The sequence below is a fragment of the Astyanax mexicanus genome, chromosome 7 (genome assembly GCF_023375975.1).
Source record: "Astyanax mexicanus isolate ESR-SI-001 chromosome 7, AstMex3_surface, whole genome shotgun sequence".
Classification (NCBI taxonomy): domain Eukaryota; kingdom Metazoa; phylum Chordata; class Actinopteri; order Characiformes; family Acestrorhamphidae; genus Astyanax; species Astyanax mexicanus.
The window spans coordinates 12,728,948-12,755,926 of NC_064414.1; the positions used below are offsets into that span (position 1 = coordinate 12,728,948).

Consider the following 26,979-nt stretch of genomic DNA (forward strand, 5'->3'; position numbering starts at 1 on the left):
TTTACTTAGAGTAGTCAGTGTACAACTTATATAGCAATATAGATTTACTTTTGAAAATAACTTAACACACAGCCTTTAATGTCTAAATAGTTGGTACCACGCATGGGTACACCTCACCTTGAACATTTCCAAATTGTGCTTAATAGTGACATTTTCCTTCTCTGGTGGCCTGGGACTCGTTACAAGGATCCAGAGAGCAGGGGAGAAGTAGGAATAGGGAGCAGGGTTGTTAAATATGGAGTTTGGGTACAATTCTCTCATACTGGCCACTGGATATTTAAAGTCCACAAACAGTTGCTTTAAAACTATAAGAGCACGGATTACTAGAACCTGTGATCTGACCAAACCAAGTCATTGCAAAGTTGCTTGGCTTAGATGGTGTCCAGCATGTGTGCAAGCGTGTTGTAAGGAGTACCAAAACAACAGCCTCTTGCCTTCAGTAAAGCATGGTGGTGGTTGCATCATGGTCTGGGGCTGGATTAGTACTGCTGGCACTGGGGAGCTGAATTTCAACATGTACTGTGACATTCTGAAGCAGAAAGAATGATCCCCTTCATTTGGAAACTGGGTCACATGGCATTTTTTAAACCTGATAACAACCCAAAACACACATCCAGGGTGACAACTGCTTTGTCGAGAAAGCTGTAGGTAAAGGCAATTGACTGGCCAAATATGTCTCGAGATCTAAACCCAATTGAGCACCTGTGGGGCATCCTCAAGTAAAGACCTGGGCATTGTATGGCCCTCTGACTATCTTTGACCGGCCCCTGTGAGATCATTGGTAAATTAGAAGGGTTTTTTTCACAGTGTTTTACGGTAACTGAATACATGGTGCAGGAGGAGCAAAGGCTCGCGCATCTTGTGCAGAGACTGAAAATGAATGGAACAGAAACTAGTTTTAATACTAATTAAACGTAATTTAACCAGGCCTAATAATCCAGTACACTTTTCTAGATGGTTTAAAGTTTCATACCAATTACAACAAGTTGAGGCAGGCCATCTACCATCCAAACAGAGATGGATAGACTCTGCAGATTTAATCACTTATTTAAAAAATATATATATTACAGCTTTAATTTCCACAATGTCCGAATACATGCACTTCTTCTCTGTTATCTCACAACTGCTAAATTGACACAAAAGGCAGTAGCCTACCACCTCCGTCCAGCACCCTTCATAACCCATTTAGTTTTGCTGCCTATGGTAACTCCATTAAAACTATTTCTAGCCACCCATTCCTTTTTAGAAGACCACATATCTGCTGTTCATATTACTCGGATGGAAACGGCATATTCTTCTTTTGTGGAGGGCTGGTAGGGGGGTTGTGGACATGTGTGAAAAGTATCTGGAGGAGTGAGGTCAAGTTGTTTTGCCAAAACTGAATGCTTCCCTGGCCGGTCTGAGGATTGGGCTTGTTAGCGGAGTAATAAAAGGTGGTGCCTGGTGAGACTGAGTAACAGATGTGCTTAACGTCCTTGAGGACTTAAAATCATCTCTCTCTGATACACCCAAAACCTTGAGCCCTGATAAGAGCGGGAGTCAGTCAAGGGCATCAGGCCAATCAATGCCATGCTGAAAGAAGAATTCCTCAGAAAGTTTATTATTTACAACCAATTAATTTCACAATATGAAGAACAAAGACATTTTATCCTCAAACCTTACCAAAATGAACACAATGTTAATTTAGGAAAAACAAACACCTTAATCCACAAGCAGGGGTCTGTAGAACACAGACTAATAAATAATAGAATGACTTTAAATGAACTGTCTAAATGACTATGTGTTTTTCTACAGTGTAAATAAACACTGAAGTCATCCAGAATATGAAGGAACACATACGGAATTATGTAGAAACTTAAAAATGTTAAACAAACCAAAATACTCATGAAGCAAGTAGGTGATCTTATCTGGGGTGCTGTTAACTTGGGATTTCTGAGGCTGGTTACTCTCATGAGAGCCAATTTCAACATTTTTGATGGTCTTTGCGACTGCACTGGATACTTTTGGACATTATTCGGATTGACTGATCTTCATTTGTTTAAGTATTTTTTTCTTTTTTTGAGTAGTTCTTGCCATAATATTTATTAGAACATTAGTCAAATAGAGCTATTCACTGTATACCACCTCTACCTTCACATCTGCTCTTAAACACATTAAAAGGCAAGACATTCAGGTAATTAACTCTTGATAAGTTCAACACAGCTGTTAACTGAAAGCTATTTCAGGTGACTTTACGTCATAAAGCTGACTGAGCTGTTATCTAAGCTAGAGATGCCTACTTTATCTAAAATATAAAACATATTCTGGTTCGTTTAGACTTTTTTGTTTACTAAATAATTCCATATGTTTTTCTTCATAGTTTGTATGACTTGTAAGAAGAAATGTATTAAATTGTTTACTAAGCAGAAGTTTGGCTAGTGACACACAGCATTTAGCCAGTGTCTCATTTAGTCCAGCATTACTGAGATATAAAAAAACAAATTATTTTTATTTTGGTATTTCCTTCATCATATAAATCAAGCAGGCTCTGAAGCTATTATTGTCGATGCTTCTTTAGGGCCTGCAGGCCAGACTTAACTGATCCAGGTGGAGTTTGAATCATATTTCTGCACTTTTAATAGAAACATTGAGGGCGAGTGAGTTTAGTGTGCTGGTGCGTCCGTCGACTGTTGATGGGAAGAAAGAGCTACCTCAGGTTTATATGAATTGATATCAGATCATTAAAATAAAGATCGATTTGAATAGAAAATATTATTTCTCTTAAACCCACTTCTATCTTTTATTAGCAAAATCTACTTACTTATTTTATAAATCAGGAGCCATATTGAGGGCTTGATTTAATGGAAGGGGTGTGGTTGAGATAAAACACATCAAAAACCTGGACCAGCTGGGAATATGTTGCATTATGTAACAATATATAACATTTATGGCTTTGTCAAAAGTGTTGTTTAAAAAGTTCAAAAGACACTGGACCACTGCCTTGCTCAAAAACATAGCAAAGCACTGACTGTTCCAAGAGATACAATTGGTAGCACAGTTCACAAGTTCAATGTTAAAACAATACTGGCTACTCTTCCTCAATGTGGCAGAAAAAGGAAGCTACCACTAGATTTCTGAGGAGGCAGGTGGTCAATAACTCTCGAGTGACTGCTAAAGACCTGCAGCAGAATTTGGTGGCAGCAGGTACTGAGGCTTCAGTTTGCACAGCAAATACAGTTAGCCTAAAACTGTATAAATAAGCCACAGAGGTTTAGTGACTCTGGTCTGGTCTGGTCTCTAATTAGAAAAAAAAAGCTAGCTTTAAGCTAATACTACAGTGCACTGAACTGACCTCACAGCACAGCGGCAGAGAACATGAGTGGACTCGATTTATTGCAACACCAGTGAAGTCCGAACGTATTTTTTCAGCATATTTCACACAGCTGATCAGGCCTGGACTGGTAATCTGGCGTGGGCCGACAGGCCTCAGGCCTCAGGGGCCGATGCTGATTTTTTTTTCTTCCTTTTTTTCTAAGAGACCGGCCCACAAGTTAGAGGGGGCGGCCCATTGGCCCATCTTCAATATAGACAGTGGAACGAACCAATCAGGATATAGGAAAAAAGAGGCCACACCCTTTCTCTGCGTGGTTTAGCACTGAGCACATGAGCGACTGGAAACGCGCTCGTACTGTCTCTCTTATGGAACGCCCTTTGGGTCTTTACGTCTACATTGACGTCCGTGTTAACACGTCCAATTTGAACGTCTTAAGACGGCAAATCTTACCGTGTTAACACGTTACTTTTGGACGTCTTAAGACGTTTAGATGATAGTACTTCCATACTATTGGTTGCCTCAAATGTACCCACCCCTTGTTGATGTAGGGTTTGCGTTGTGGTCACGTGGGCTCTACGCTGTGGTCACATGTGCTTTATGTTGTGGTCACATGGGCTCTACGTTGTGGTCACATGGGCTCTACGTAGGCTGTTTCTGAGGATACGTATGCATCTCATGTCTTATACGCAGCTGTGAAGTTGTAATCGCAATGGTCCATGTGTGCCGGGTGGGTTTATCTGTGAGAGTAATTTGGGGCAAGGTCAGGGTGGGTCTTTGGAGGGGCTTTTTTGCAGTGTTTGGATTCCCCCCCCTCAGATGTGAGTGCAGTGGTAGCACCCAATTTTAAAGTTACGTGTTAACGCGGCACATTTTGCCGTCTTAAGACGTTTGGACGTCTTAAGACGTCCAAAAGTAACGTGTTAACACGGTAAGATTTGCCGTCTTAAGACGTTCAAATTGGACGTGTTAACACGGACGTCAATGTAGACGTAAAGACCCAAAGGGCATTCCATACTCTCTCTCTGTCTACCTCGCTTAATCGCACGCGCGCACTCTCTCTTTCTTTCTCTCTCTGACTCTCTTTTTTCTTGCTCGCTCTCTCTCTCTCTCTCTCATGTAAGTGATTGACACCACTGATATAATAAAATTTTATCAATCTAAAGCTGATATTTCTTAAAAAGAACCCAAACACTAAAATGCATCCAGTAATTAAAAATATATATATTTGTAGTTAAAGTAATGCTGTTGTTTTTGTTTTTAATAAAGCACCACAATCAGGCTCAATGTTTGTTTGTTCCACCTAGATCAAAAGATCCTCTTATGATGAGAGTAGGAGAAAACCCTGGTTTCAAGCAAAAAAGAGCCCCATTAAACATTCCATCCCCCCCAAAAAACATGATTATACTAAAGTTCAATTTTTATTATGAAGTTGATAATGTTAAAGCTATACAGAATGTCCTGTTTGTAGTCTGATACAAAAACATGTTTATAGCTGTTTAAAGGAGGAAACATTAGAATTGAACTGTTGTATCAGAGAATTAAAATTACATATTAGAGATAATTTCAATAAAAAGGATAAAGAATCAATTGAACTACACAGAGCAGACAAAAATGGTGGAGTTAATAATAGACAATAAACTTCTTATATTTAATATGCTGTTGACACATTATGCGTCTCTGTAACGCTATGCACATAAATTACAAGTCTGTTGTGCTCCGCTAATTATGAGGGGCCGGTCTAAACCAAAAATGCCAGGGCCGATTTTTTGTCCCAGTCCAGCCCTGCAGCTGATCCAACTAATAAACTAACTGCCTTTGCTGAGGAGAGCTGGGTGTGTTACAGCAGGAAATCACTAAAACTAGAAGCACAGTGTTACTCCAGAACCACAGCTTTAAACCCTGTAGCTTCGCCAGTGTTAGCGTGTTTAATTAGAGAAGCAGACGTCTTTTCTATGCGCTACCTTCGGTACAAGCACTAATCAAACTGGTCAACCAGCCTGCTTATACTGACAGACCAGCTACACCATTAAATACAAAATACTTAATTTGCCTGCCTGTTTACTCCCCAGCCTCTATGAATGTTACAATGTGTTAGTAATGTGGGTTACAATGCAGGGGTTTGTTTATCTTATGAAAAGTTTATCAGACAGTAAAATAAATTTAAAGTAAGTTTGGTGTGTCGTTGTTTTAGTGCATTAAGTCATGTTAAGCTTTTTTCTTATAAAAGGTTTCTCATAAAAGTTATGCATTTTAGACTTTTCCCTTATTGTTGGTTCCTAATCTAGCTAGGTTAGCTCTGTGGTTCTGGAGTAACACTGTCCTGCTTGTTTTAGTGTTTTCCTGCTGTAACACATGATTAGTTGGACCAGGTTAGCTGTAATTAGAATGAACCAATGACTGTAATAAAAAAAAAACCCTGGGCAGCAGTGGTGCTCCTGAACCTGCACTGAGAACCACTGAGCAAGGAAGGATAAACCAAAATAGACCAAAATATGATCTGACTGAAATCCCCGGTGTTACATCTCCGCCAGCGTGCTTGCGTTCTCTGCTGCTGTGCTGTGACGTCAGTTCAGTTCATAAATCACTCAGCATTTGCACTGTGTTTGTTGTGGCTCTGGTTCTTTCTTTCACTTAATATTAAAGCTTATGCTGAAACATTTAGAAAACTGTTCAGAAATTTCCTGCAGTTCAGCAGCTTCACTGACCTCAGCTGTCACTTTGTTGGAAAATCAGGTTAGCTTAGGTGTTGTGCAGATTTCGGTACCCCCGCCGTGAAATACACCCACTGCCGGGAGCGTGCATGTTAGTGGAGGTATTCCTTTACTTTTGATTATTGTGATGAAAGGAACTTAAATACAATCCATATTTTTTACTGATGCAGGAGAACTGTGTTTTATAAACCATATCAGTCTGTAATTCATTCACTTTTGCTCTCATGTTTAAAATAATCTCACACCACCATTCCCTGTCTTTTGCATACATATATATGTAGGTTTAGTGCTTTAGACTAAAATCAAGGTGGAGATGGAGTTTGGAGTATTTATAACGTATTGTTATGGTAAAATATTAGCAGGGATTGTGTTAGCTAACGTTAATATGAACTGCTGTTAGAAATCCCTCCGAAACACACAGTAACATAAGTCTAAAACGATTTGGATTTTCCAGTGTAGACCATAGACCTTGCCTTAGCTCAGTTCCTAAACAGAGAATACAGACTTGGCTTTTATACACTTTATTGTTTTTTTATTTACATATAAATAAAAGCATACATTTTACAAATAATTTCATTTTAAAGTTTTCTGATAACAGAAGGCAGTTAATACGTAACATAAAGTAACATGCTTAGTTTGTAAATTGATGTTTAAATGGATTTATCTAATTATAAACAGAAGAACAGAAAATGTGGCATTTTGTTTCTTTTTTTGTGGTTTACTGTAATTTTACAAATGTTGTTCTACGTCACTATACATACAGTGATTTACTTTCTTATCCACAGTGGAATTAGCTATTATTTTAGGGGATAGGATGGGCTTTGAATCATAGAAGCCTCCGCTGTTGGTAGATAGCTATTATTATTTAAAACCAACTGAACCAAAGTTGCCAAAAAGAAAATGGTTATATCTGTTGCCCTTTGGTTGTACTTGTTTGTTTGTCATTTTAAGCAACACTGTAACTCAGGTAACTTCTGAAGAGGTTAAAGTTATGATGATTTATGGCTTCTTTAATTTATCTGGCACTGGAAACCTGTAGCATGTGCAAAACAAGATACATTCAAACAAGTGTCAGGAAATCCTGGGAGAAAAGGGCATGCCTTCTGTGAAGCATACCATACTTCCTAAGCATACCATGAAGTCCAAGTTTAGGTCCACCAAGTCTTGGTTTCAAAAGAAGTCCTGAAATATTATGGAGTAGTTGTTGGTTGCAGCAAACAACCAAAATTATTTTAGTAAAATAGAGGCCACTGGTGATGAGAACTGGGCTAAGACTCCCCAGGAACGCTGCCAGATACTGATGTCTGGTTATTCTTCATGCTTGCAGCAGGTCATAACAAAAAATAGGGTGCTATACTGGGTACTCGCTGCTTGTCTTGAAGTGGTAATTCTGAAACAGTAGTAGTAGCATGTTGTAACATTTTGTGTTGAACTATTTAAATTGTTTGTTTATTTGGTTTATTGCAAACAACTAAGAGTTTGTAAGTTGATTAACAATGTGGGGGGTGGATTTAAAAAAAATATTTAGTCCAAATTTTATATATTATAGTTATAATATTATAGTTTTGTGCAGGCATCAGTGCACAGTAGAATAATGCATTACAACTCCAGAAGATTTCTAAGGAAGTTTTTTGTAGTCTTGACCTTTCTTGATGTCTTTATATCTTTTTGATATCAAGCCATATTCTATTAACTTATTAGAAATGCTCTCTAAGAGTGTCCAAACACTTGCAGGGTACTGCAGGTCATTTAGTATGTTAATTTTTTTTAAGCAAAACTGACTGTTTCTGTCACAAAGGCCACCCATGGGTGAGACACATGCGTATTAAAATCAGAGAATTTATTAAAGATGGTAACAGTATTACAGGGAAAACCAAACTCAGGTGTAGTTAACAACAGGAAGGCAGCATAAACAAACAACACACCAGAGTGATTGAAACTGAAGGTCTTACACAGAGGATAAACAACACAAACCATAGGCAAGGCAGAGAGCAAGGTCCAAAAACAGGAAAGGGTCTTAACCAGAATGCTATAATCTAATAGAAGGGCTAAGCTAAAGCAGTAGCAAGTAAACAAACAGGCAGAGGTCATATAGAAAGGCAGAGAACATTGAAGAGAACGCGAGGTTGAAGCACTAGGAACTAGATTCAATACTGGGCCCAGAAAACAGGAAAAGAGGGGTATTTATACAGGGCAGCACAGGTGAGAACAATCAGACTAATTAGTATGAAGGAGAGCTTGTGAGATGCAGTGCCACGTGACTGGGAAAGTCTGGATGAGAGACCACAGGGGAATTCTGGGAAGTGTAGTTCTGAGTTACTGAATCAGGGTCCATGGCAGGCAGACAGGAAGTGGCTGTCCTGATAGTTTGGTGGTCAGGCAATTCCACCATTCCCAAAACCCTCATTAATTTAAGAAGCTGTAAGTAGAAAAAATAAATTAAATGATTTACAGAAGTTGGTTATCCCCGAATCCATTTGGTGTGTGTATTATCTATGTGGAACAGATTGCTGGGTATCTGCTTTGATCTTCGGCCAGGCCTGCACTGCAGACATTATTCTGTTTCTGCGTGTGTCAGAGATTTGAGCCTTTTTTGCCTTTAGCATTGACAAATATCTCAGATATCTGTCCTCATTCATGTTTGTAATATTTACATTCTTTTTTATTTCAGTGTTTTGAACTATGTGCACCTGAAGAGTATTCCCAGTCTCAGCTTTGATGGACTGACGGGTGTTAAGAGAATGTGAGTATTAGAACATTCCTCTTTGCTTTTTCCCTCCAAAAAGAGCATTAAATCACTGCATCATTCTATACAGCACAAGCTTCAAAGAAGATTTCACCATAATGGTTTTGGTAATTGTTTTGGTTTTTAATATTTGTTGACAGTGCTCTCCAAATGAAAAAAAAACGTATTATACACCATCCTGGCGTCTAAGACAGACAATTTAGTCTGGCTTCATCTTAAAAAATAAAATATTTTAGAGGAAAGAGAAGTTACTACTGGTTCTTGATTAAAATTCATTACTGGATCACACTGAAGCACTATTTGTCTAATGTACACTGTAATACACACGTTTCTCCTGAGACACAATACTTTAGTTTTCGTGCTCTGAACTGGCAAATGTAAGTTTTGTACATTTTGTACTAAGGTGTAAAAAAGGAGATAGAAATAAAAAAAGGAAATAAAAACTGCTGCTTACTGGCTCTGCCTTCAAATTTCAATTTTTTCTAATTTTTCACACTTTCAACGCTGAAGACATTTTATAATGTGTGATCAGCATATACAAACAAATTTAAACTAAAAACTTAAAACTAGCCATGAACATGCTACTTTCATATAGTTTGAGGATAAATGAGGATTGATCAAATGTATAATATTTTTATTTTTTATTTTCAGTGACCTCTGCTATTGTGTGATTTCAGAGAAATAGCTCAGAGCGTCACTCTGGAGACCATAGAGACCCGAGCCTTCATCAACCTCCTCAACCTCTCAGAGATGTGAGTGCTAATTTACACCAGCCATAAAGTTCTTTCATATGTTCTTACATAGAAAACAATGCTGATTTCATACAACAATAGAAAACCAGTGACTCATCAATACCATAATTAAAGGAACAACAAGAGACAAAATCCTGGAACTAGAAATTAATACATATGGAAACAATGCACAGTACACAAAGTCAAAAATTTGGACACACCTTCTTATTTAATGTGTTTTTTTTTGCCGTCTTCAAATAAAAAGGGTAAACCTATGATGAAGATTGTTGGTTGTTCAATTCTGTCAAGGTGACACCAATATATCCATAATTCTTAATCTATAATTTACTTATTTAGGAGGTTTTAATCCTCTTCAGTCACACAGATGCCGAGAAGTATTGTAGAGAATTGTCTTGTGATAAATCGATAACATAGTGTTACAGTATCGTAAATCACAGTACTGTGATACCGTCATTATTATGGGCAATGTATTGTGATAATATCGTATCATGAGATATCTTGTGATTGCCATCCCTAGTGTGTAGTATATTTTACAAAGAATGCAGTTTTCTGTCAACTTTTATGTTTTTTGCTGCAATTTGTTGTTGAACTGTTGAATGTCTAATTTGATTGCAGATCAATCCAAAACACGCGGAGCCTGGTTCATATCCACCAACGGGCCTTCTACAATCTACCCAAGCTGAGATATTTGTAAGCATTTAATGTAATCGAAATAATTTTTCAATTGTATCTTAGGGTTTCTGGCTAATTTCAGCCTTGATAAAATGCCTTATCTACTGAACAGAATTAAGCATGAACAGAGGAAAACTAAGTATTTTAATGCGGAATAAAAACTTCCTGACCAAAAATTTTAGTGATTCTTGGTATTTAAAAGGAGGCATCCAGTGTGAAACAGACTTGGGGTGTAGTGAAACATAATAATGGGTATGAACATTTGTCCTATAGCCCATCTCCATTCAGCCCCAGCATTCTGAAATACAACACTTTTAGCTGATGCTCCCAACAGGCTTACAATACTAGCGATAGGGGCATAATGTTGCCCAAAAAGTGTTTTTTATAAACTATCTGTGCACTTCGAAAGCTCTCAGTGCCTCATTTTAAATGTCCGGGCCCTCACAATTCTACAAATAAAGTTTGGAGCTGTAAGGGCTGGTGCCCAATTGAGGCGTCCTCCAGGGCATCGGAGGGCGCGCCAGGCCAGCGCGAGGGTTAATTGGCTAATTATCAACACCTGCTTTCAACAGCTTATAAGCAACGCCAACTAGCCACTCGGCGCTGGATCTTTGAAGCTCGTGAGAGCGAATCTATGCCGGTTTTCCGAGCGAGCCCCGGCTCTCTATCTCTATCCCTTTTTCCCTTCGAGTTTGGTGGAGCTGTGTAGAGCAGTGAGCTCCACGGCCACCATCTATCTGTCTCTAGTTTGGTGGAGCAGAGCGGTGTGCTCTTTCTGCCGGCCCTCTCGAGTCTGTGTGTGTGTGTCTGTGTGTGTTTCTCACCGCGAGGCACGCGGTTTGTTTACCTTCCCTCTCCCGCGCTGTTCATCCCCTCTCTGGTGGAGCAGCGTTTAAATCCATAAGCACCTCAGTTTAGTTTTGTTTTCGTTGGAAGCCCCTTTTGTTTAGTTAATCCTTCACCTCGTCTCATAAGAGGTAGCCGCTTCCAGGCAAGCCTTAGTTTACGTTTTCTCCCCCTCTCTTTCACTCACGCTCGGCGCGAGGTTTGTTTGCCCCTTTCGGCGGAGGCCCTTTAAAGAGTGATTAAAGCGGACGCGTCACAATCCGCTCGCTGGTTCAGCGGTTAGAGCATTGGGCCGCGACAGCCTGAGTTCGATCCCCGCGTGGAGCGGGGTTTAATAATAATAATAATTATATATATATAATATTATTATATAATATTATTATATATCCTATTAATATATATATATATATATATATATATATATTAACGATAATATATTTATTATTATTATTATTATTTTCCTTTTTCTTGGGTTTACCTGCTTTGAGATCTACTGTTCTGCCATTGGGTTCTACAACTCTCTGGGCTGGAGTGCCACCTACCTGTAGCACTCCACCCCATTACAGGAGCTACTTTGAGTTTGTTAATGGTGTAAAAATAGAGATGTCTTTGCATGGGCAACACTATGCCCCTATCACTAGCAAGTAAGCTTGTTGGAAGCATTGTTCAAAAGCAATGTATTTTGTAATGCTGGAGGAAAACGGAAGTGGACAATTTAACTAAAGTTACTACTGGTTATCACGTTTCACTACAACTCAAGTCCATTTCTCACCAAATTTTTCCTTTAAGCAAGTCATCATTCTGAAGAACAATAGATTGAAGTAGCTGTAGATGTATGTTATCGGCTTTTTGAGTTTTTGTTTGTTAAAGAACTCCTATTATTTGTTTTTTTTTTTATTTATAGGAGCATCTCCAACACTGGAATAACTGTGTTTCCTGATCTGACCTCCATTTCTTCTCTTGAAGCCTCTTTCATGCTGTGAGTTCTGCCAAGCTGTAGTACAGTATTACCTTAATTCCTGCCCTAGTAATAACATTGACATTTAGCTTTAAACTGAAGTGAAATTACAATATGGTATATCACATTACTGAATCACACCTAGAATTACAGTTAGGTAATATTAGCAAGCTTCAACCTAACACATCTGAAGCTTAATTCACCAAAACCGTCCTAAAAAAAACAGGTTAAATGTTCACAATTAACAGCACTTATAACAGTAATAAACATTGTTAAAGGGTTATTTTTTTATTAAAAGGCAGAATCTCCACTTATTATTAATTGACACTAGTTAAGACAGTATTAAACATTACACATAAAGTAAACATACATTTTAATGCCTAAAGGTGTTGTAAATAGTAAAAATATTGGGTAACGCTTTCTTTTACAGTACCCTAAGTTCTAGGTATTAACCAGGTAATAGTGAGGTACAAACTCTGAAGTACTAAGTAATTATTTTTGGTAACGAGATGGTAAGTACCAGGAAAGTCTTGCCTAATTACACTGAAATATCTAGGTATTAACCAGGTAATAGTGAGGTACAAACGCGGAAGTACTAAGTCATTATTTTTGGTAACGAGATGGTAAGTACCAGGAAAGTCTTGCCTAATTACACTGAAATGTCTAGGTATTAACCAGGTAATAGTGAGGTACAAACTCGGAAGTACTAAGTAATTATTTTGGGTAACAAGATGGTAAGCACCAGGACAGTCTTGCCTAATTACACTGAAATGGAACTAGGTAATAAACAGGTACATGGGTGGTACAAACTCTAAAGTACTAGGTAATTATGTTGGTTAACAAGATGGTAAGAACAAGGCCAGTTCAATTTAATTACACTGAAATGTCTCACAGGTTCTAGGTAATAACCAGGTAAGTGTGAGGTACTAACCCCAGTAACATGATGATAAGTACCAATACTGTTCATTTTAATCAGTCTCTATTTATTTGATTTAAAAATAAAAGGTCAATACCTGATAACAGAGAAGAAATAGCTTATTTCTCTGAGTTCTTACCATTTAGTTCAACAAATAACCCTCTGTAGAACATCCTTCTGTAAGTACCATATAAAACACTGTGTAACTAACAGAACTTTTTGCTTAATAAAGGAGTAAAAGGACTGTAAAAGAAAGCAGAGCTTATTTTTCTGGTTTTACTCAGTTCTTACCATGTAGTTCAACAAATAACCCTCTGTAGAACATCCTACTGTAAGTACCATATAAAACACTGTGTAACTAACAGAACTTTCTGCTTAATAAAGGAGTAAAAGGACTGTAAAAGAAAGCAGAGCTTATTTCTCTGGTTTTACTCAGTTCTTACCGTGTAGTTCAACAAATAACCCTCTGTAGAACATCCTTCTGTAAGTACCATGTAAAACACTGTGTAACTAACAGAACTTTCTGCTTAATAAAGGAGTAAAAGGACTGTAAAAGAAAGCAGAGCTTATTTCTCTGGTTTTACTCAGTTCTTACCATGTAGTTCAACAAATAACCCTCTGTAGAACATCCTACTGTAAGTACCATATAAAACACTGTGTAACTAACAGAACTTTCTGCTTAATAAAGGAGTAAAAGGACTGTAAAAGAAAGCAGAGCTTATTTCTCTGGTTTTACTCAGTTCTTACCGTGTAGTTCAACAAATAACCCTCTGTAGAACATCCTACTGTAAGTACCATGTAAAAACACTAACTGTTACACTCCCCAGGCGTGGGTTAGGCTATAACAGTTTGCGACCCCGGGTGAGCAGGGCCTAGATCAGCTGAATACAGGATACAGAGAAGACACAGTGAGACGGTGTTTCCAGTGAGTTCTCAGCTTAATCTCTTTATTTAACAACATACACAAACTAAACCACTTTTACTTTGGTCTCTTTTCTCTTTCTTTTGCAGTTTCACATACACATTGCATCTCATCTGCATTTTACATACATTCACAGAGAATCCTTTTTTTTTTTACTTTTTTTCAGTTAACAAAACTCTGTATATCACAGTACATATTACCTTTACTTTTTAATCAGCAAACCCTCTTAATACTGTTTCTACACAAAAAAAAATATATATATATATATATATATATATGAATATAAAAATACTACTCTATATTAATACATTTACATATGCATACATATACCAATACTCAAACTTCTTTCATATTAACACACTACAATACCAAAAACACCTTTAACTTTTACTGAGCACACTAACTACATCTTAGTGCTTTTAAATCTCATTTCAAGCAGAGTTTCTAATATTTGTATCTGCATAGAGTGTATAGAATTGACCAAAGTATAAAACTTGAACAAAGTGTATAAAAACATGATTACTTAGAGAAACCTTAAACTGTAGCTTATCTAGCTGTAATAACTCATTATTGTGGTTGGCAGAGGCTCTATATTTACTTTAACAAGGCCAAACTGGCTCTTAAAAAGAGAATAAAATTGACTTGACTTTTAATAAACATGTATTTAACTAACAGCGACTGCTAATGCTAGCGTAAATGTATAGAGAAACAATAGGAATGAAGGCGCGAAATTAGCCCGAGCTACTTTGAGAAACAGCGACACACGGGCACAATTACCGAGCGAAAATAGCTAAAACTAGAGCGCGAACACACGAGAGATAATTACAGGCGTAAACACGGTTATAGAGCGAAGTTAGCGACCGAAAGAGCGAGAGGAATAACAGCGGGGAGCCGGTAAGGAGCGCGGTTAGCGGGGGCAGTGGCTAATGCTAGTGGCAGAGGCAAGAGCGCCGGCCAGGCGCGCGGCTCGCGGGCCGCGGGAGTGAATGCTGCCCGATGCTGAGCGTCCACCAACACACAAGACCATAGCGGCTCATATTACACAGCAAAACCTTTTAACGAACATATACACTCAAATATCCCTCTTATAGTGCTTTGGAAACATTTATACTTGCACAGTTCCACATATTTCCCCACCTGGATACAGAGAAGACACGGTGTTCCCAGTTCTCAGCTGAATCTGAGACCCATCTCCTGTTGCTCACCTAAGCCACAGCCTAGCGCCCGCCCCCTGGCACTGCTCCCCCTACAGGACTGGATGTTTCACGTTTCACATACAAAAACCCATTCAGAAACCCAAAAGAATATATATTACATGGTACTTACAGAAAGTTGTGTCACATTTAAGTAGTTATTATTTTATATATAATAACTACTTAAATGTGACACAACTTTCTGTAAGTACCATATAAAACACTGTGTAACTAACAGAACTTTCTGCTTAATAAAGGAGTAAAAGGACTGTAAAAGAGAGCAGAGCTTATTTCTCTGGTTTAACTCAGTTCTTACCATGTAGTTCAACAAATAAGCACTTCAAAAAGAACAACATACAACTTCAAAACAAAACAGAACTGTTTACTGTTTATTATTTATCTCTTTTTTGACACAACCAAGCATGCATTACTGAACTTATATATATACAATGAAAGCTGAGGACAGCTTTTATTGGGGTAAGCAGCTTGCGGGCAGGAGCTTGCCTTCGCCCCCTTGACCCTTCCAAGCCACTTCAAATTTTCTATTTCTCTGATCTTACTATGTATAGGTACATGTTTGAGTAAAATGAACCCTGTTATTTTATTCTATAAACTACTGACAACATTTCTCCCAAATACTAAATAAAAATATTGTAATTTAGAGCAGAAAATGAGAAATGGTCAAAATAATGAAAAAGATGCTTTAGTGCTTTCAGATCTCAAATAATGCAAACAAAAGCAGTTAATATTAATTTAGAAACAACTATAATAATGTTTTAAGATTTCAGAAATCAATATTTGGTAGTTTTAATAACCCTGATTTTTAAGCAGTTTTAATTTATATATATAAGTTAAATATATATATATATATATATATATATATATATATATATATATATATATATATATATATATATATATATATATATATTTAACATGTAAGACCTTATTCTACAAATTATGTTTAAAAAGGGGGTAAATACACATATTCAACACTTTATTCTTATGGTATACTTTTTCACCCTTAAACCTTGTAACATGCTCTAATGTCTTTAAACATATGGCCAAGTATTCCATTCCTGTGCTGTCTTCCTAGTGAAGAATTCCACTCTATAAACCTTAAATTCATTTTTAGGGATTTCTCAGTCAAATAAATAGAGACTGATTAAAATGAACAGTATTGGTACTTATCATCATGTTACTGGGGTTAGTACCTCACACTTACCTGGTTATTACCTAGAACATGCGAGGTATTTCAGGGTAAGGAGACTGTATTGGTACTTATCATCATGTTACTGGGGTTAGTACCTCACACTTACCTGGTTATTACCTAGAACCTGTGAGGTATATCAGGGTAAGGAGACTATATTGGTACTTATCATCATGTTACTGGGGTTAGTACCTCACACTTACCTGGTTATTACCTAGAACCTGTGAGATATTTCAGTGTAATTAAATTGAACTGTCTGGTTCTTACCATCTTGTTAACCAACATAATTACCTAGTACTTTGGACTTTGTACCACCCATGTACCTGTTTATTACCTAGTTCCATTTCAGTGTAATTAGGCAAGACTTTTCTGGTACTTACCATCTTGTTACCCAAAATAATTACTTAGTACTTCCGAGTTTGTACCTCACTATTACCTGGTTAATACCTAGACATTTCAGTGTAATTAGGCAAGACTTTCCTGGTACTTACCATCTCGTTACCAAAAATAATTACTTAGTACTTCCGAGTTTGTACCTCACTATTACCTGGTTAATACCTAGAACTTAGGGTACTGTAAAAGAAAGCGTTACCAAATATTGTACTGATTAATCATATCTTAATGTCTAGTGTCATTTAATAATTTGTTAAGAAATGTTTAAGTAATGTTAAGTCATTTTAGTTAATGTCTCGAGTAAAGTGTTACTAAAACACAGAAAAACCCACACACAGCACTGCTGTCTTTGTTTGTTTCTTAGAGATATCTGTGACAACCTCCACTTGCAGTCAATCCCACCAAACGCCTTCACTGGAATGACGAGTGAAGACACAACAATGTTCGTATCTCATATTCTCTGTCAACACAACCAAGTCAACACAGTGTGTGTTTATTCAGTCAAGAGTTGCTTTTGTGTTGTGTGTTGCTCTGATCAGAAAACAATATTCTGTAAGAAGCTACTAAAGAAAAGACCCTAGTTGTAAAATTGGAGGTTACATGTAGTCCAAATTGTGGAGCCTGCTTTTGTTCACTAAGGTGGATCAGGTGTGTTAGGCTAGAGACTTTAGATCAGACAGTTTAAAAATTCCTTGTTCAAAATTTTAGAAAAATGCACAAGCTACAAAGTCACTGTATCCACATAGAATATTCAGCTCTCACCACTAAGGAAATTGAAATCACCAAGAGGCCAACAGTCACTTTGAAGAAAATGCAGAGTCTAAAGGTGAGCCCTGATGTGAAGGTGCCAAAAAGTTCAAGAGGTCTACATACAGCAGTCTTGTATGTGAGGGTCCTTCAAATCAAAATGTATCAAAGCACTGCTGGAATTGAAGATTTATAGTAACCCAACTAAATGATGTGGTCTAATAAAAAATGTAGTGTATCCAGATACACTACCTATTCTGTACACAAGCCTGAATGACTTGGAGCAAAATCGTCTGGACATTATTCAAAAAAATTCAAACTTTTCCCAAAAGATATAAATCGATTCTCACAGAAAAGGGTGATTACTAGTATTACACATCTGCCATAAAAAACTGTCATTTGTAATACAGACAAATTTGATTCGTTAAAGGGTTTAAAAACTGCAAACCCACTTCAGGTTAGATGTTAGACACTGTAACTATTAGTATTAATCACACACCTTTTTTCTCTCTTTGCAGGAATCTTTATAACAACGGCTTCAGAGAAATACAACACCATGCCTTCAATGGAACAAAAATAGACACACTGTAAATATGTATTATTTCATCATTTTAAATATTATGTTTGTGTTGTTGTGATGCACATGTCAGAAAATCTGACTCTTCCTGTACAAGTTTTCTCCATTTTCTAAGAGTCTTTTGAAGGTGTAGGAAACCATACTCACTGATCTGTGGCTTCATCTGTGAATGAAATGCTTGTACTTTTAATAGTTACAGATTTCTCTGTGTTTTTGTTACTATAATGAAAGTGTAAATGTGCTGTTTGTTGTGTAAATGCTGCAGTAGAGAGAGCAGTTTTTTTACAGCATTTTGAAGTTAAATTTCTTCTTTTGTATAATTAGAGTGCACTGGATTTTGTACCATTTCACTCCAGTGTTGTATGTGTTCTCCATTTGTGAATAATAGCTCTTACTGTGGTTAGAAATAACTTTGTAACCTTTTTCAGATAGATGGATGATAGATAATCAATGACTTTGTTTTCTAATCTGTTTTTGAATTTCTTCAGATCGCAGCTTAGTGTGTTGCTTTTTGAGATCTTTTATCTGCTTCATGTTGTCAGACAGATTATATTTAAGTGATTTCTTGATTCTGCAGGTCTGGCAGTAATCAGGCCTGGTTGTGGTTAGTAGTGAAATTTTATTTAATTTAAAAGTTAATTTATGGAGGACAAACACAGGGCTAGATTTCCCTTAATAAATAATAATCATTTAAGAAGTGTTTTTATAGGTTCTATTAAGGTTATTTTTGTTTGATATTAAAGTTTGTTTGGTAATTTGGAAAAAGTAAGTATGGAAAAAATGCAAAAACAAAAGAAATCTGTAGGGTGTAGGGTGGCGGGGCAATTACATTTTCATGCCACTGTATAAGTATCCAAATTTCCCATTTGTTTCTTAGAATATTGAAGAACAACCGAAACCTGCAGTCAATCCACAGGGAGGCTTTTAGAGGAGCATTGGGCCCTGCTGTGTTGTAAGTGTGTGATATTTAATATAAGTATCATATTTTCTCTTCAGTTGATCATATCCTGTTCTACATTTCCATATTAAACTGCTTTATTTTTTGTGTTTTGTATTTTTTGCTGTTTTTGTGTTGCAGGGACGTGTCCTCCACAGCTCTAGAGACATTGCCCTCTCGTGGTTTACAGGCTGTTCAGAAGCTGGTGGCTCGTTCTGCGTTCTCGCTAAAGAGGCTTCCTCCTCTAAACGGCCTGGAGAACCTGAGAGAAGCTCAGCTGACCTACCCAAGCCACTGCTGTGCTTTACTCAGCTGGAACACCCACAGGTTTCTGCTGTTTACTCATTCTACGTGAATCCCTTTATAACAACTAACCTAATAAAAGAAATTAAATCAGCGTTGATTAGCCTGTATTAGGTAGGGCATACTCATCAGTTAACGTGCAGTAATATCCTAATGTTCAGCTTGCATGATACCACATCTCAGTGTTTATATTCCACATAATTATTTACATTATATACACCAATCAAGCATAAGATTAGAACCACCTCCTTGTTTCTACACACATTACCCATTTCTTTGCTCTATTGATCATATAGGACAGTTTGTAGTTTTATAATAATACTGTAAATATACTGTAGTCTTGCATCTGTTTGTCCATATTCTTTATTAATATCCTCCTTTCACCCTCTTCTTCAATGCTCACAGAGCAGCTATTATTATTTGGATGGTGGGTCATTATTCTCAGCACTGCAGTGATTAGCACTGACTAGCATGGTGGTGGTGTATGGGGTGTTAGTGTGTGTTGTGCTGGTATGAGTGGATCAGACACAGCAGTGCTTCTGGAGTTTTTAAACACTTACTGTCCTTCCTAGTTCCTCCACCTGGTAGATAAAGTAAAGTCAGAGAGAAAAGCTCTGAATCTGTTGCTGCACAGTTTGTCTTGGTCATTCTTTAATCCCTTATCAGTGCTCACAGGATGTTGTTTACAGGACATTATTTGTGGACAATTCTCAGTCCAGCAGTGACACCGAGATGTTTAATAACTCCAGCAGCACTGCCGCACCTTATTTAAAACTATAACATGCCAAAAATTATATGTTTAGCAGTCCTCCTGATGGAGTGATGTATGGATGAGTCAAGTACTACTATGGAAAGACACAGTGGATTAGCCCAACATATTAGCCTAACATACATCTGCCAGTTAGTAAAGATGTTACATACAGGTTGGGTTAGGTTTAACACAATCGTCAATAAGATATAGTGACTCCAGAAGGTTGAGCAGATGTTAAAGGGTTAAGGTGTTTTTGCCAGGTCACAGTTCTGATGTTTGAACAACCCCAGCATTCTTTTTGCAGCTCAGGGAAAGTGAAGTTTTTAAAATACTGTTAAAAGCAGTTGATCAGTCTTAGGAATGAGAGAGCAGCTTCTCTCTAGTGTGAATATCTAGAAAACAACCTTAAAATATATTCAATTAAAAAATGGACCCAAACACTTAGGAATTGTTGAAAACAAGATTCCTGTATTTTTCCCTGTTAAAATATATTTATAAGTCTTGAAAAGTAATTTCTGGATGAATGACAAGTTTTCAGTTCAAAATACTGCTTGAAGCAGTTCATCAGTTTTAGTAATAAGTTAGCATTAGGTACTATATCATCCACTGCACTTCTTGTGGAGTATTCTGTGGACATGACAGTTTGTATTTATTGTATGTTCATAGTGCATGCTTCTATTTTAGTGCTATAACATATTTATTGACATTTGTTCTTTGCAGTAATGACACTCATATGCTAAGTCACAGACTCCAAAATGATATTTATGTTTAGTTTAATGCTAACCTAAACAGTTTTTCATCCACCGTTGAACACATTCAAAGCAGAAAGCGGAAGAGTGAGATAAAAAGACAGTTTTGTGATAAGCTGTGGTGTATCTACAAGGAGAGATAAAGGAGGAAATTAAAGATTCAAAAGTAAAAAAAATAGTTTCACTGTAAAATGAAATATTAACTCTTATCCTCTTTTCGGTAGCAATGCTGCCTGACCCTGACACACAGCTTTTTTTATTTTATCATATTATCAATTACTTTATTATTGCATTTCACCTGTCAGACCTCTAATTCTTCTCTTCACTGCTTTTTAAAGTTGTAGGAAACAGTACTCACTGCTCTCTGACTTTAACTGTAATTTCCCTAAAGAAAAGACTTTTACTTTTAAGAGTTACAGAGTCCTCTGTGTTTCTGTGTCTTTTTCTAGTTATTATGATGAAAGTGTGAATGTGGTGTGAGTGTGTAAATGCTGCAAAACCTATTTTTTTCATCCATTTCCAAAACTCAGTTTATTAACATTAATACAGACCAGCTGTAGGCTGTTAACCAATGACTTGTTTCCTAAAAAGTGCCCCCCCCCCCCCCCCCCCCTATTTTTTAAGATATACTACCTTTTTAGTTTTCGTTTCAATTAATTTTTGTACCATTTCAGTTCACTGGATTTTATACTGTTTCAGGTTATTCACTGGACAGGAAGAGCTTATATATGTAGTCCACACAGACTGTGTGAATTGTAGCTATGGAAAGTTTAAAGGTAAAAGAGATAGATAGATAGATAGATAGATAGATAGATAGATAGATAGATAGATAGATAGATAGATAGATAGATAGATAGATAGATAGATAGATAGATAGATAGATAGATAGATAGATGGATAGATAGATAGATGGATAGATACTTTATTGATCCCCGGGGGGAAATTATTGGCATCCAGCAGCAGGTTACACAATACACAAAGTTAAAAAAGATAAAATATAAAATATAAAGATAAATATAAATACAATCAAATAAGAAATAGAATATACAGTGTAAATGTACAGTCTTCGTGTGTGTATGTGTAATGGAGATGGAGAATGGAGGTAGTGCAGTTGAACACAATAGACAGTGAACACCAGTTGATGTGCATAATGTGAGGATAACTGATGTCAGCCAAACAGAAAGTGCAAATACACAGTTATATAATAATTTAAATTAAATTAAGTAGTGCAAAAGATACGTAAACAGTGCAAAAGATACGTAAACAGTAGATGAATTAACTAGTGAATGAACTACTAGTGCAAAATATGGTAGAACTATAAAAAGTGTTCTAGGCATCAGCAAGTCTGAGAGTGTGTCCATAGCTGGGGGTGTGTCCATGGTGTGGCCAGAGTTGCCGGAATGAAAAAGTTTCACAGAGTCTTTAGTTTGCTGTGCTGAGAGGAGTTGAACAGTCTTATGGCCTGAGGAACAAAAGACTTTCGGAGTCTGTCTGTGGAGCAGGACTGGGACAGCAGTCTGCCGCTGAATGAGCTCCTCTGCCTGGTGATGGTGCTGTGCAGAGGGTGGTGAACATTGATGTGATACCAATATGATACCATATTTTGCACTAGTAGTTCATTCACTAGTTAATTCATCTACTGTTTACATATCTTTTGCACTGTTTACGTATCTTTTGCACTGCTTAATTTAATTTAAATTATTATATAACTGTGTATCTGCACTTTCTGTGCAGAACCTTCGTACAGTGTGCAATATGAGTGACAAAACTGTGCCATACTGCTGCAGCAGGTAAAGGAAACTTACGTCTGTATGTATCATTAACACAGACTGTACATAATTAAACAATAAATACTATTAATTAATAATTAAATGCAGGTCTATGTACAGGTGATGCATATAAATTGTTAGTGAGATGTGCAAAATATAATAACAATAACAACAAATTTATAATCTTCTTTTTGAAATGAATCAGATGTTTAACTGTACTTTTCCTGAAAACACTTTGCCTGCACATTTTTGGTGATTTTTCTCGTCCAATAAGGTGCTTCAGACTTAGCCTTTGCTTAAACTACATTTATATTAGAGCAAGGAAAAAATAATCATAGCCCTATACTAAGGATAGCCCCTATGTTCACTAAGGATGTGAACATGATGTATTGGAGGGACATTCTCTTCTAGAACTGATAAACACAGAAATATAACTTTGTAATTATGATTTTTGATTGATGCTTTTTTTTATCAGCAGGCATTTTTATCTTCTTTTTTTCCAACAGGGAAGCTCCCTCTTCAGGACTGAGAAATGGTTCTTCATACTGTGAAGAGCAGAGCCTGTTAGCTGTGTAAGATTTACTTTATTACTTTTTTTATTTTAATCTTTTTAACTTTACATGTAGACTGGTGTTTAGAGCTGGATATGACTTATACAACACTGGTAAAAATATGCCATGCATGGGCTAAGTGCTGCCACTATCATGAGGAGAGCGCCAGTTCAAATCCTGTTGCCATCAGCTACCAGAGCCCTGAGAGAGCACAATTGGCCTTGCTCTCTCTGGGTGGGTAGATGGTGCTCTTTTCCTACATCACGTTTTTCGAGAGCACTGTAATGCTACTCGGCTATGCTGTATCAGCAGCAGTTTGAAAAGAAGCGGTGGCTGACTTCACATGTATCGGAGGAAGCATGTGCTAGTATTCACCCTCCTGGTGTGTTGGGGCATCACTAGTGATAGGGGAGTCCTAATGTAAATTGTGTAAATTGATGAGAAAATGAAAAAAAAATACATCTACATTTGGCTACACCAAATATTGGTAATTATATAAACAAGCTGAAAAATGTGTGGGTGCAAAACATGCACTTGCAATTAAAACCACACTTAAAACCACTGGAGTCAAAAATATGCCTTAAAATTGCCTACTATTGCTTTAGTGACACTTTTTGCACTAAAAACATTGCAATCCTGTGTAATTACATAAAAGGCATTAAAAAGGTTTTTACTACATTACTACAAAAGTGTTTTACTACATTTAGCCCAAATAGACCAGCATTTTTTACTTTAACAGGACAAAACACATGAGGCACATTAATCAATGATCTAGATTCATACACTTTTTTTGTGGCAGAGCCTTTCATTGCTATGATTTTTTTCAAATGCTGGTACTTACCTGTACGTATTATTGGGAGGGAGACAAAAATAATACTATAATACTATAATAGTACTAGTTTATTGTGGTTTAGACCCTTTTTTATTTCTTATCATATGTCTCAGGGTGGAAGAAATAAACAGTATTCTAGCTATTTTACCTCCAACAACCTGGAAAGAGGAAACACTGCATTAGTTAATGTAATCTTTTGTGTAATTTTAGTTAACATATTTTTTTGTTATCTTGTTTGTGAATTTATATTCAGGAGATCAGGCGAAGCTTCCAGTGAGTCCAACACGGATGAAGATCCCTTTTTCATGTCGGGACCTTTTGGCACTGTGGATTTTGAGTACCCAGAACTGGACTCCTGCCAGACGAGGCCTGTTCTTCTTTGCAGCCCAGAGGCGGACGCCTTCAACCCCTGTGAGGACATTGTGGGATTTGGGTTCCTGCGCGTGGCCATCTGGTTCATCAACATTCTGGCAATCACTGGGAACCTGACCGTACTTCTGGTGCTGTTTGCCAGTCGCTGTAAGCTCACTGTCCCTCGTTTCCTGATGTGTCACCTGGCGTTTGCTGATTTCTGCATAGGCGTGTACCTCCTGATGATCGCCACTGTGGATCTGCGCACACGCAGCCACTACAGCCAGCACGCCATAGAGTGGCAGACGGGGTCCGGCTGCGGCATCGCCGGTTTCCTGGCCGTCTTTGGTGGTGAACTGTCTGTCTACACGCTGTGCACCATCACCGTGGAACGCTGGCACACCATCACCCACGCTTTGCGTTTGGAGCGCAGGCTCGGCCTGCCCCAAGCCACTGCCATCATGGCTGCTGGGTGGGTGCTCTGCTTGGTCATGGCCCTGCTTCCTTTAGTTGGCATCAGCAGTTACAGTAAGGTCAGTATGTGTCTGCCTATGGATATTGAGACCCCTTTGTCCCAGACTTACATCATCCTTCTTCTGCTTTTTAACGTGGGAGCTTTCATAGTGATCTGCGGCTGCTACATGCGGATATACACGGCTGTACGCTACCCCGAGGTGCCGGGACGCACCGCTGACGCTAAAATCGCTAAGCGTATGGCCGTGCTCATCTTCACAGATTTCCTCTGCATGGCGCCCATCTCCTTCTTTGCCATATCTGCTGCCTTTAAGGTACCGCTCATCACAGTCACCAACTCCAAGATCCTCCTGGTGCTCTTCTATCCCATCAACTCCTGCGCCAACCCCTTCCTCTACGCCATCTTCACCAAGGCCTTCAGGAAGGACGCCTGCATGATGTTGAGCACCATAGGCTGCTGCGAGAGCAAAGCCAACATGTACCGTATGAAGACGTACTGTTCAGAGAACGCTGGGAAAAGCAAAAGCAGCTCAGGCAGTAAATCTCCACGCGCCGTCATGTGGCTGTCCTCGTCTTCTCACCAGAAGCCACAGCTGAAGATAAAGAGCATAGAGAAAGACAGCAGCTGAGGAGGACATCTCACACTTCTTCACATTTTTCATCTTTGTGTGATATTGTATGGTGCATTATGTTAGCCAAGTATCCCCCATCAGCGTTTTTATTATAAAACTCGATTTTGAGTGTGGGGAGAAGGCTTTCAGAGGGAGAATTTGTGAGTTATTTTCTCTCAGACAATGCGACTATTTTTGTTATGTCACAGAAGAAAAGAGAAGAGACCACATGACCACGGAGACTGAGATGAGAGACTGGCGGCCAGGGTTGAGTCTATTGTTAAGGCTTAAATAAGAAAAAAAATCAAAAACAGATTTCTTTTTTTCCTTTATCATGGTCCTTCTAACCTTTAACCTATACGATCGGTACGAGGATTGTACACTGTATGTCTCAATGCCTGTGGATACCCCTTATTATGAATTCAACTACTTTAAGTTGCACTCATTGCTAAGTGCTGCCAATAAAGTTGTGCAAGTGCGTCCATACATGCACACATAGCTTGTCTATTCACTGTAAATCTATAAAAGTATTAATTCAGGTCAATTCAGTTCAAATTTATTTATATAGAGCTTTTTACAAAAAATCAGCTTTACAGAGATACGGATCCAAGTGTCTTATAAGTAAATACCACAGTAATAGTGCCAACAGTGGCAAGGAAAAAAAAAGAAACATTAGGAGGAATCCAAGAGTCAGTAAGAGGAATTCATCCTCCTCTGGTCGACCCAGACAGCCCAGACATTTGACAAAAACAACTGTACAGAGAGATAATGGGCAGCTAGTCTATTAACAATTAGAGGTGGGACGAAATATTGTTGTTATTATTGAAACATAGGCGCTCTAAACTCTCTTTGACTCCCCCCTCAATTTGATTTACTAAAGTTACCGCTTTAAGTGGTGGCACTAATCAAATGACTAAGTTCAACATATGGTAAAGATTATTAGTGATTATTAGTGAAATATATTAATCTAGTGGGTCGAGTTAAATATTTTGCATTGCACCAGTCCGTTTATGTTATTTAAATCAGTATCAAATTTGACCAAACTGCACTGTAAAGTTTAATAAGTTGATTTTACTAATTAGATTATGGGACACAGATTGTCTTAAAAAGGTTTAAATAACTATAGCCCTATGCGGATGGGATTCGTTTCTCAGGGGGTTCTGGGGTAATTTTCACTTTAACGGGGGGGGTCCTGTGTGATTTTATTTTCGTCCAGAACGACCATGTAAGTGTTTTTCTCAGATTTCCTCTGAGATAATTACAGGCTCAATTATCTACTGTTTTTCACTGAACTCTGTAGTCCCGTCTGGACTCACATATCTGAGCAAGTGGAAATGGAGGAGCTATTGAACGTGATGTCACATGACCGAGAAACTAAAAAAAAAAAACGCCAAAAAAATCACTGGTCCTGTTTTTTCAGTTGTAGTCTGGACACAAGAGTTTTATCACTGAGTAGAAGTGTGAAATATGTTTCACAGACGTCCCCCTGAGAACCTAATCCCGGCCGCATAGGGCTTATGTTTATTTAATGTCTATTTAAGTTTACTTAAATAAAGGTGTTGGCACCTTTAACAATATTACCAAAATTAAACTATTGATTCATGGCATCATTTGTTTTCTTAATGTTTGTGTCTCCCCACTACAAATTCACCATCAGTGTAACTACAGTAGTGAAACTGTTTCTCATCAAACATG

General features: G+C 37.7%; 1 protein-coding gene across 1 annotated transcript in view; it reads left to right on the forward strand.

Annotated features, from left to right (window-relative positions):
* Positions 1-26,224, forward strand: part of lhcgr (luteinizing hormone/choriogonadotropin receptor) — a 29,346-nt gene extending 3,122 nt beyond the window's left edge. The window contains exons 2-11 of the mRNA XM_022685008.2: positions 8,696-8,767; positions 9,448-9,522; positions 10,138-10,212; positions 11,945-12,019; positions 16,997-17,074; positions 17,898-17,966; positions 18,834-18,908; positions 19,035-19,220; positions 22,972-23,037; positions 24,102-26,224. Coding sequence (XP_022540729.2) covers positions 8,696-8,767; positions 9,448-9,522; positions 10,138-10,212; positions 11,945-12,019; positions 16,997-17,074; positions 17,898-17,966; positions 18,834-18,908; positions 19,035-19,220; positions 22,972-23,037; positions 24,102-25,302 — 1,972 coding nt within the window. The 3' untranslated portion in view covers positions 25,303-26,224. The remainder of the gene's footprint in view (positions 1-8,695; positions 8,768-9,447; positions 9,523-10,137; positions 10,213-11,944; positions 12,020-16,996; positions 17,075-17,897; positions 17,967-18,833; positions 18,909-19,034; positions 19,221-22,971; positions 23,038-24,101) is intronic.
* Positions 26,225-26,979: the final 755 nt, after the last annotated feature.